The 10,827-nt window shown below is 42.3% G+C and overlaps 1 protein-coding gene and 1 long non-coding RNA gene across 2 annotated transcripts in view; one reads left to right on the top strand and one right to left on the bottom strand.

Moving 5' to 3' along the window:
* The window catches only part of LOC146670845 (uncharacterized), a 372,233-nt gene that overhangs the window by 260,679 nt on the left and 100,727 nt on the right, over positions 1 to 10,827 (bottom strand). The gene's annotated exons all lie outside the window — the stretch shown is intronic.
* LOC146670848 (carnitine O-palmitoyltransferase 1, liver isoform-like) overlaps positions 1 to 10,827 on the top strand; it is a 66,883-nt gene that overhangs the window by 19,669 nt on the left and 36,387 nt on the right. The window contains exons 4-10 of the mRNA XM_085402945.1: positions 3,485 to 3,662; positions 4,518 to 4,619; positions 4,745 to 4,882; positions 6,491 to 6,568; positions 6,878 to 6,985; positions 9,031 to 9,118; positions 9,515 to 9,710. Of these exons, the coding sequence (XP_085259071.1) occupies positions 3,485 to 3,662; positions 4,518 to 4,619; positions 4,745 to 4,882; positions 6,491 to 6,568; positions 6,878 to 6,985; positions 9,031 to 9,118; positions 9,515 to 9,710 (888 nt within the window). The remainder of the gene's footprint in view (positions 1 to 3,484; positions 3,663 to 4,517; positions 4,620 to 4,744; positions 4,883 to 6,490; positions 6,569 to 6,877; positions 6,986 to 9,030; positions 9,119 to 9,514; positions 9,711 to 10,827) is intronic.

Below are 10,827 nucleotides of genomic sequence, written 5' to 3'. Positions count from 1 at the left end.
AGTAGCTTTTATTTCTGCACACTGTATTTGCCCACAGTTTCACTCATGTCCCTGTGCTGTGTTGCTGCTAATGGTGATGCTGCCGCGACTCAGAAACCTGAAACATTTTATTAAAAACATCTCATGGGGACCATATGACAATAACTGCTGTGATAACTAGGACTGGAATTATGTGTCCAGTTGAAGTGTTTCCAAGTGTGTGAGTTTTTCCTTCTTAAAGGTGCAGCAGCACTCTAAGGCCTTACAGTGAGGAGGGCTGGAGTTGTGTATACATATATAGCAGGTTTTTCAGCATGTTAACAAGATGAGTCAGTACAGAGGATTGTGGGTGTGGTGCTTAAACCTGAACTTTCCTCTACTTCCTACCAGCCTGACTACTAACTGTAGCTTTATATTCTTGCATAAAGCATCACTGATTCACTGACTGCACCTGTTGCCTTCATGATGTTCTGAGTCATTTCAGACAGCAAGGTTAATAAACAGATGAATATAACTGGCAGGATAGAGGGCATGGTGAAAGCGAACAGTGACATTCATTATAATGACTGTAGCTGAACATGTGACATGAATGAACTGAAACCAACATGAGTGTAAGGGTGATCACATGTCTCAATCACCAGTGCACACATTCATCATCCACCACATTAAATCCACCTGTCTAATATTACAGTGGGGCAAAAAAGTATTTAGTCAGCCACCGATTGTGCAAGTTCCCCCACTTAAAATGATGACAGAGGTCAGTAATTTGCACCAGAGGTACACTTCAACTGTGAGAGACAGAATGTGAAAAAAAAATCCATGAATCCACATGGTAGGATTTGTAAAGAATTTATTCGTAAATCAGGGTGGAAAATAAGTATTTGGTCAATAACAAAAATACAACTCAATACTTTGTAACATAACCTTTGTTGGCAATAACAGAGGTCAAACGTTTACTATAGGTCTTTACCAGGTTTGCACACACAGTAGCTGGTATTTTGGCCCATTCCTCCATGCAGATCTTCTCGAGAGCAGTGATGTTTTGGGGCTGTCGCCGAGCAACATGGACTTTCAACTCCCGCCACAGATTTTCTATGGGGTTGAGGTCTGGAGACTGGCTAGGCCACTCCAGGACTTTCAAATGCTTCTTACGGAGCCACTCCTTTGTTGCCCGGGCGGTGTGTTTTGGATCATTGTCATGTTGGAAGACCCAGCCTCGTTTCATCTTCAAAGTTCTCACTGATGGAAGGAGGTTTTGGCTCAAAATCTCACGATACATGGCCCCATTCATTCTGTCCTTAACACGGATCAGTCGTCCTGTCCCCTTGGCAGAAAAACAGCCCCATAGCATGATGTTTCCACCCCCATGCTTCACAGTAGGTATGGTGTTCTTGGGATGCAACTCAGTATTCTTCTTCCTCCAAACACGACGAGTTGAGTTTATACCAAAAAGTTCTACTTTGGTTTCATCTGACCACATGACATTCTCCCAATCCTCTGCTGTATCATCCATGTGCTCTCTGGCAAACTTCAGACGGGCCTGGACATGCACTGGCTTCAGCAGAGGAACACGTCTGGCACTGCGGGATTTGATTCCCTGCCGTTGTAGTGTGTTACTGATGGTGACCTTTGTTACTTTGGTCCCAGCTCTCTGCAGGTCATTCACCAGGTCCCCCCGTGTGGTTCTGGGATCTTTGCTCACCGTTCTCATGATCATTTTGACCCCACGGGATGAGATCTTGCGTGGAGCCCCAGATCGAGGGAGATTATCAGTGGTCTTGTATGTCTTCCATTTTCTGATGATTGCTCCCACAGTTGATTTTTTCACACCAAGCTGCTTGCCTATTGTAGATTCACTCTTCCCAGTCTGGTGCAGGTCTACAATACTTTTCCTGGTGTCCTTCGAGAGCTCTTTGGTCTTGGCCATGGCGGAGTTTGGAGTCTGACTGTTTGAGGCTGTGGACAGGTGTCTTTTATACAGATGATGAGTTCAAACAGGTGCCATTCATACAGGTAACGAGTGGGGGACAGAAAAGCTTCTTACAGAAGACGTTACAGGTCTGTGAGAGCCAGAGATTTTCCTTGTTTGAGGTGACCAAATACTTATTTTCCACCCTAATTTACGAATAAATTCTTTACAAATCCTACCATGTGGATTCATGGATTTTTTTTTTCACATTCTGTCTCTCACAGTTGAAGTGTACCTCTGGTGCAAATTACTGACCTCTGTCATTATTTTAAGTGGGGGAACTTGCACAATCGGTGGCTGACTAAATACTTTTTTGCCCCACTGTATGTAGGTCCCCTCTCATGGTGCCAACACTGCTCTGGCCCGTCGGGGCATGGACGTGGGACTCCAGGGGGATGGAGACATTGGGTTCCTGGGGTTGTAGGGTTGGGCCTCCGTGATTGGGCTTGTTTTTCAAACATCCTGGCTCGGATTGGGATCTGGGGAGTTTGGAGACCGGGCCAACATCTCGGACCGTTTGTCATGTTCCTGACTAGTTTTGTGGTGTGGTGGGGTGCACTGTCCTGCTGGGGACGACCGCTGCCGTCAGCAAGTGTCTTCGCCAACAGCTGATAGGTAGGTGGCGTGTCTCAGTTACATCCACCTGAACGCTAGGAACCGAGGTTTCTCAGGAGAGTCAAAACTCACTTTCCTGATTACCAAGCTGTACTAGTGCAGTACTAGACTACAGAAAAAAACTGAACTGCCCGTGCTTGTTGCCTTCATTATGAGTTTATTACTTTTTAAATGCAATCTAATATCATAACATCTAATATCCTAACATCTTATTGTTTTTAATACTATGCACAGTTCACTTCCTCAGTGGCCCGCTAGGTGTTGCTGTTGTATTTTTATACTGTCAGAAGCCTCACGGTAAGATTAAACATGAGCTATGTGAGTGAAATGCACACTTTCTCAGTTTTGCTAAAGTAACAGATTATTCGGGGAGAACTGCATTTATCAAGAACGGATTTATTTATTTATTCTATAATTTTGTGTTAACCTGTCAAAGGCAGCAGTTTTTGGAGCCACTGGAATCTAAAAGCTGCTGTCTTGGTCACTAACACTGAAGTCTATTTTTGCATCAGTTCTTAGCTGTAGATAAAAATACTTCCGATCGGTGTTTAGTGTAGCTGTAATCAGATAATACTGCTTATTACCTCACATTTGAAACTGATTACCAGGCAGTTGTCTGGTTATATCTGAGCCTCTCTGGGCTGGACTCTGAGTGTTGCCGATAAATATGGCTGTAAATTACCATGGTGGTGTGTAGAGGCAAAATTACAAAAATTGTCTTTTTTAGTTATTTTATCAGATATGGGAGATGTCCCACTGCTCTGTTAAAGTAACAAACAGAGCAACGGGACATCTCTTAAAAAGGTCATTTATCAAGACTGTTCCTCCCAGTTTCCTGCAGATTGTATTATTTATTGTCTATTGAAAAAGTTTCCTTGTAGCTGCTCGCGTCATTAAAGCGATCTCACTCCCTCTGTGCAGTCTCCACATGTCCCTCAGTGCCCAGGGCCAGACTATGGTGTCAGCGCTGGTCTTCAGCACTCTGCTGTGGCTCTCCCTCATCCTCGCCCTCAGGTTCTGCCTCAAACTGCTGCTGTCCTACCACCAGTGGATGTTTGAAAAGCACGGCCGGATGTCTAACACCACCAAAGTCTGGGTGGTAAGCCACGTTCCTGCTCGGTCCCACAGCTTCCTCCAGAGGTTGCTGTGTGCGTGTGTTGGACTCGAGGAGTTATTGCATTAATATTTTCCTGGACTGTGTAATATTTATGTTGGATAACATGAACCAAAAGCACATTGATTATTTTTAGGCTGAATGGTTCCATGTTATAGTGTTGTGTGGGTTTTTTCTTTTCAAGCACATAACACGTCCAAAAATGCTGCAAACATGAAATGATGTAAAGCTGTTTTAAACATGTTTCTCTGATTTGAAAGAGTAACAGTCTCACTGGATTGTTTGCTTTGCCTCATTCTTGTAGTTTAATTCCTTTTAAGTGGGGCTTGTTCGAGCTTCTGAGCTCGTCTGTTATCTACAGTAGATGGCAGCACACACTGTCAAGCCTGCAGAGCCCTGACTGGGAGAAAAAATTCAACTACTGCTGGTGATGATTTACAGCAACACTTAATACTCGCTTAAGCGTGAGTTTTGCTTGGAAGTAGGAATGTTCATCTGATCTTGGAGGATTGGTCCATGGAGTCTGGTTTTGAAAATCATGATGATTAAATAAACAGCTCCAGTTTTTCAGTCTTGGATCGGAGCAGTATCTGCCTCCTAGCTGGAAGAGAACTCTGAAAGGGAGCTTTACTTTAAAGAAACTTTATTTTCATTGTCATTAAACCTCCTCCTGTGATAAAGATCGCACCCAGCCCTCTCTAATATTCAAAGACTGAGGGTTTTTGTTGTAAAAGGTAGAAAATCTCTTTTAGGGATAAGATTACATTTTCTTATTGAAAGCACGCTGTCTGTAATGACAGTCTAAAACTGTCTCCCCTCTTTGACCTCTGTTTCTTTCAGCCTCTGGTGAGGTTGCTGTCAAGCAGGAAGCCTTTGCTGTACAGCTATCAGTCGTCTCTACCTCACCTCCCCGTTCCAGCCATCCAAGACACCGTGAGCAGGGTGAGCGTGAACATACACCTGAACACATGGTGGCACATTTAAGTTTGTTTTCTTCCCCATCCTTATCCTTATCATCTTGTGTTCAAGAATCAGATTAACGCTGCCTGAATGTTTGCTGTTATCAGTACTTGGAGTCGGTGCGCCCTCTGCTGACGGACCCGGAGTTTAAACGCATGTCAGACCTGGCCAATGAGTTTGAGTCGAATCTGGGGAACCGCCTCCAACGCTACCTGAAACTTAAAGCTCTGTGGGCCACCAATTATGTAGGTATTCAGCAGGAAGTACACCCAGTGCAGCTGACAGCGAGGGGTACAGGAGGGTGTATTGACTAACCCAGAGTTACTCATGCTCAAGGGCAACACACGCTGACCTTTGTCCAAACTAAATGAATTGACTCTGTATACAAACAAAAAACAATCTTCTTCACTGCATAATATCATTTTTATAATTAAACAAATTACTAAACTTTACAATTTCCCCAATAATTTCATGAATATGAATTTGTGCATGGCTGCTTTTTTTTTTTTTTTAACCTTGCCAGAGCAGGTGCAGCAGGTTTATATAACAACACAAATGTCGGTTATTTTCATCATTTCTCCAGCTTGTTAACAACTTCACCAGGTCACAGGACATGCCCATCATTTAGCTGCTTTGATCCTGAAGCTTCCGGCTCTGAGCTTTGAATGAGTTAAATGTGTTTGTGGTGGTTCTGCTGCAGTTTTGACAAACACTTTGTGTCACTCACAGTGAGTCACTTCACAGCCTTCATATTAATGTGAAGGTGCCACAAATGTTTCCTGTGCTCGCCTGGTAGTGCAGAAAAGTATAGCAGCATCTTAATGATTATTTAAAGCATATACAGCGGTCCCTCATTCATCACCGGGGTTATGTTTTAAGAATAACCCACGATAGGTGAAATCTGCGAAGTAGCCAACTTTATTTTTTTATAATTATTATAATGTTTTAAGGCTGTAAACCCCTCCCTACACACTTTATACACTTTTCTCAGACAGGCACGAACATTTTCACACTTTTCTCTCTTGTTTAAACTCTCAAAGTTCAAACCTTTGTAGAAAAATAAGTCCAGTATTATAGACGGAAACCAAAGGAATACGCAGGTGGCAACATTTCATCAACATTGTTGTGTTTGTTGGGAAGAAGGCTTATAAACATACAGTACTGCACTTAGTCACACTGCTGGTGATCTAAGATTTATGTAAATTTGACAAGCTGAATGCATTCTTTACTGTACAGGAAACATGGCACGAGATTGGCTGTAGATCATTGTCAAACAATCAGGACGCAGAACACAATGTGCTGTATTTATAAAATAAAAAAAAATCTGCGAAAGGTGAACCGCGATATAGCGAGGGAGAACTGTAACGCATAAGTTCAGTATTTGCATTTTTATTAATGAAAGTACTTCAAACGCTTGGGCACAGTAAACTTTTACTTGAGTAAACGTTCTTTTGCCAGCTCTGTAATCTGTGAGTGACAACTGACAGAAGTGACGCAGTACTTATTTAAAAAGCAAATTGTTGTTGTTGTCCTCCTTGTAAATCGTCACGACCTCTGTTATCACTACAATACGTCCTCACGTCCTGGTGTTTGAACTTTTTAAACTTGAGGAGCTGCGTCTTGTTCGGGTGCTGAGTTTGACTGTTACAGGTTTGAGTCACTGCTCTGTGGTGCACGGTCAGTGTGCCCTTACTGACACAGCTGATGCATAATGTAATTTATCCCTTTTTATTTGCAAGTTTTCTTATAAAGCTTGCAACTGTAAAGCAATACATTTTGCAATTTTTAATCCTCATGCTTTGTGCTCCTGGTTTGAAAAGAACAAAGACTTTAGATTCCTGTTTTGGCTCTAGGTGAGTGACTGGTGGGAGGAATACGTCTATTTAAGGAGCCGAGGTCCCATAATGGTCAACAGTAACTACTATGGAATGGTAACCACTGCTTCTTTATACAATTACATGTTTACATTCTGAGCTAAGATTAGGAGTTATATTAAAGTCAGAATGTTTTATTTTCTTTACCCGTGATCCTGATTAAATCTACACCTCATATCCTGTTGTCATTTTTAAACCTGAGCTTCCTGTCAGTCCAGCTCAACCTTTTAGCCTTATCTTGTTGGCTGTGTTTTTAGAGAGACGAGGGAATCATCCAACATTTCATTCTCCTTCCTCTGGTTCTAAATCAAAAATCTTCTGATAGTTGTCTTTTATTTAAATCTATCCCTTGTGTGGTCCTTCCAGGATTTTCTGTACGTGACACCAACCTCAGTGCAGGCGGCCAGGGCAGGGAACACGATCACTGCCCTGCTGCTCTACCGCCGCAAGGTGAACCGGGAGGAACTGAAGCCGGTGAGGCTGCACACATTTCTGCAGATTGGAAAAATAATGCGATGGAGTGGGTTTGCGTCTGTTGCGCTGTTTGTTTTTAAAATTAATAAAAATAAAATTTCTGATGATACCTGTCACTGTCAGAAGTTTGCATCAGTAATCTTAAAAAGGTCAGTGTCTCTCAGGCTGAAATGATGAGCTCCTGTTTTATTATGTTGACCAGAATGTATTCAAAGTTCAGATTCAGTTTTAATACAGAGGGATTCAATGGAAATATTGCATTAATATTGTGGCATTGCTTTTAAACACATGGTCTCAGATGTAATTGGACTGATCAGAATAAAAGACAAGTTTTTTTTCTCAAAGATATTTTTATTAAATTGAAGTAACAAAGAAAAACAGATGCACACAGAATTGTTAAACAACAAACAAGTAGGTTTCACAATGACTGTTTGAACTGAATCAGAATCAGAAATACTTTAATCCCGAAGGAAATTATGGGTTACAGCAGGCAGCATGCTAAATGGCACATGCAAAGAAACCCTATGACCAAACATACTTTACACAAACATTACATTAGGGAGACATGTCAGAGAGAGAGACTGGTGGGAAAAAAACAACGAAAATACACAACATGAGGTGAGAGGAGGGGGAAAAACCTCCACTCAGACTGAGCTCCTAATGGGAGAACAGTTTGAGAACAGAAAAAAACACCCCAGCACAAAAAGCACATGACTGTCAGTACACCACAGACACACAAGATAAGCAACAGGGGTGAGTAAAGGGTGAGGGAGAGCCGGTGTAGACAGCACATGCTTGTGTGTATCCTGAGTTTAGCTGAGAGAGTGTCCTTGGCCCAGCCAGGCTAAGTAAACAGTCTTCCAGCCGACCCAGGTGGCTTTGCGTGGGATAGGAAGGAACAGAAATAACAGAATACAGAATAATGACACACTCACATATCTTGTAATTGCGTTAAGCAGTTTACCCCCCTACCCATACCACAAGTACAAAAACAAGAAACAGAAACAAAAAACGCCATTGCAAGTACAACAGGACAAAGCAGAACAAAATAAAACAAACACACAAGAAACATAGAGGCCCCTTCACAGCAGAAACAGCTGCTAACTGCTAACTAAAAGCCAAGGATCCAGAATTTGTTGCGCTGGCTGCTGAGCTCTGTGGGGTTTTGCGGCACCTCTACGTGTACTAGATGCGCCTGCTCCCTGTCGTTTCTATCTCTGTTGAAAAGGCTCTGGAGTAGCCCATAGTGGGGGTCTCTGTATAAGCAGGTTAACCTGTGACACAAAAAATAACCGAACTCGGACACACACAGACTGTTTTCCTTCGTGGTGATGAAGGAAATTGCTGGGCTGGCATGTAAAAAGGCATTTATTCTTTTAGGACCTACAGCTCAGTAAAGCACCCCTCCAACTGTTCTCTGATTGAATTGTTAATAAAATTAAATTGAATTTCACCAATTTGGTCAGTTTTCAGGATACAAGCTCAACCTATATAAAAGTGAGTTGTTTCCTGTGGATGGAAGGGCACCAGTGTATGACTATACTAACCTCCACTTTAAAATAGCAGGAGATCAGTTTACATGTAAAAATATAACGATATGCTCTGGCAGACTTGGTTCTATGGTGGGTCTTAAAGGGTTAAAGTTATCCATTAAGGTGCTTTCCTGCGGGAAGGTGTAATGTTGAGAGTAAAAAGTCCTAAACTTATCATTAATTTTGGAAGGTAGTCCACAGCCCATTGTGTAATATGGGTGCACATGCCTTTGATAGTCAGTTTATTCTGGCAGTGACTCTTGTTTCCTGAGGTACTGCAGAACCTTTGATGTGCTCCAAAATCGTCTGTCTACTACCCACCTTGCTTTTTTACAGCTCCCCTTTAAAGCGAGAGCAACGGAAGGGTGCAGCCATCTGTGTAGGCTGTATTTAGTGGTCAGTGGCTGCTGATTTCCATTGATTCAAATAACAATGGGTTGTGTTATCTAAGGGTCTAATGTCCATCTAAAACAAATGGAAAATAGCCAGTGTGTTTGTGTCTTTGTGCTGTAGAGCCGCGTTCCGGGTACCGTCATCCCCCTGTGTGCTGCTCAGTGTGAGAGGATGTTCAACACAACGCGCACACCAGGAGTCGAGACTGGTAACAAACACACACATACTCAGAGTAGATGCAGCACATAAACATGCACTTTGATTGTTGCAGTTGTATTTCTCTCGCTCAAGTGTCTTTAATAATGGAAGCTGTTTCTCTGCTAAATTCTATTGATTGCTGTTCTTCTATTATATGCCCATTTTATTTCTATTACCTGAAGCCGGATATTCAGGATATGAGGATATTGAAGTAGCATTATTGAAGTATGGTATTGAAGTTCATTATCAGGTACTAAATTATCATCGGAGGCTGATGCGCTCTTACACTCAGACATGCCCGGGCTTGTCTTTTTACACACTTTAGGCAATGTAAACACATCTCATGGTTATATCTTATTGTTGTTGCAGACTGTATAATATGCCACGGCCCTACTCTTTTTCACAGATGTGCTCCAGCACTGGCTAGACAGCGAGTTTGTAGCAGTGTACCACAGGGGGCGCTATTTTCGCCTGTGGGTGTACCGGGCAGGCCGCCTGCTGTCCCCCAGGGAGATTGAAGACCAGATCCAGAGAATCCTGGATGACGCTTCACACCCGCTTCCTGGAGAGGAGAAGCTGGGAGCTCTCACTGCTGGAGACAGGTGCGTACAAAGTGGCAGCCCCCTATCATCCTGATATGCTTACTACTGGCTCCAAAAATTTGACATGGCAGCAGCAAGCGTGCTGCTGTTTGAATTTTCTAAATGTCGGGGAAAAGCGGGTGACGTCACACACCTTTTTATCCCTTTTTATATACAGGCTATAGTAGGCAATTTTGATACATTTTCTAACTTGACTAACTGAAATATTTGGGAGAAATATGAACAGGTTCTAGTCTGTATTTAAGGTTTATTGATAAGAGGTTCTTTAAAACTGAATAAACCTTTTAAGGTTAAAATAAACTATTTTCTTTCATTAAAATAAAATAATTACATTTTTTTTATTTCTTTACTGAAACACAGCCAGTTTGTATAAAGCTGTTTGAACCTGCTGTCTTTATATTTAGCAGGTTGCTCAGAGGCAGCTACAGCGCGACCACTGGATGGCACCATAATATACTAATCAGAGCTCTTTACTGATACATATGATTAGTTATACCAGAGGTTCCCAAACTTTTTTGCTGGGCCCCCCTTGTTTTACAAGAAAAATGTTCGCGCGCCCCCCCCCCCCTTCTCGCACGTGCGCACGCACACGCACTAACACATCCTCCAACCACACACGCCCATATTTTGTTCCATTTCGGTTTATTTAACACCTCAAGCATTTAGTAAACAATTAAGCAAATACAAGTAATCTGCAATAAATTACAGGTAGTAATAAAAGAAACTCTTTTACGCTGCGTCCGCACCTACACGGGGATTTTTGAAAACGCAGCTGTTTCGTCCACGTAAACGGCGTTTTGAATCACCGAAAACGGAGATTTTTTTAAACTCCTTTTTTGCGTTTCCGTGTGGACGAGGAATACAGAGTTGGTCATGCAACGTCAAAGGTATGTGCCTTTTCCACGTCACGCTGTGGCCACGTTATTGTTTACATGAGATGAATTGCAGAATGGCAGATAGAGACAAAATACTGTTAATCTGACTGTCTGCAGGTTTTACACGCTTACCTACACACACAGTTACTGTCCCTCCATTTACAAAGGCAGAGGCGTCACGATGTGATTATTTTACTGTAGTTTTTTTTTCATGTGTAATAATATTCAACATTGCTATCAAT

This window comes from Rhamphochromis longiceps, linkage group LG4 (genome assembly GCF_057381845.1).
Source record: "Rhamphochromis longiceps isolate RC_006_pf linkage group LG4, R_longiceps_female_GT1.1, whole genome shotgun sequence".
Classification (NCBI taxonomy): domain Eukaryota; kingdom Metazoa; phylum Chordata; class Actinopteri; order Cichliformes; family Cichlidae; genus Rhamphochromis; species Rhamphochromis longiceps.
Note: the sequence above shows the minus strand (reverse complement) of the source record. Positions and strands in the feature narration are given on the sequence as shown.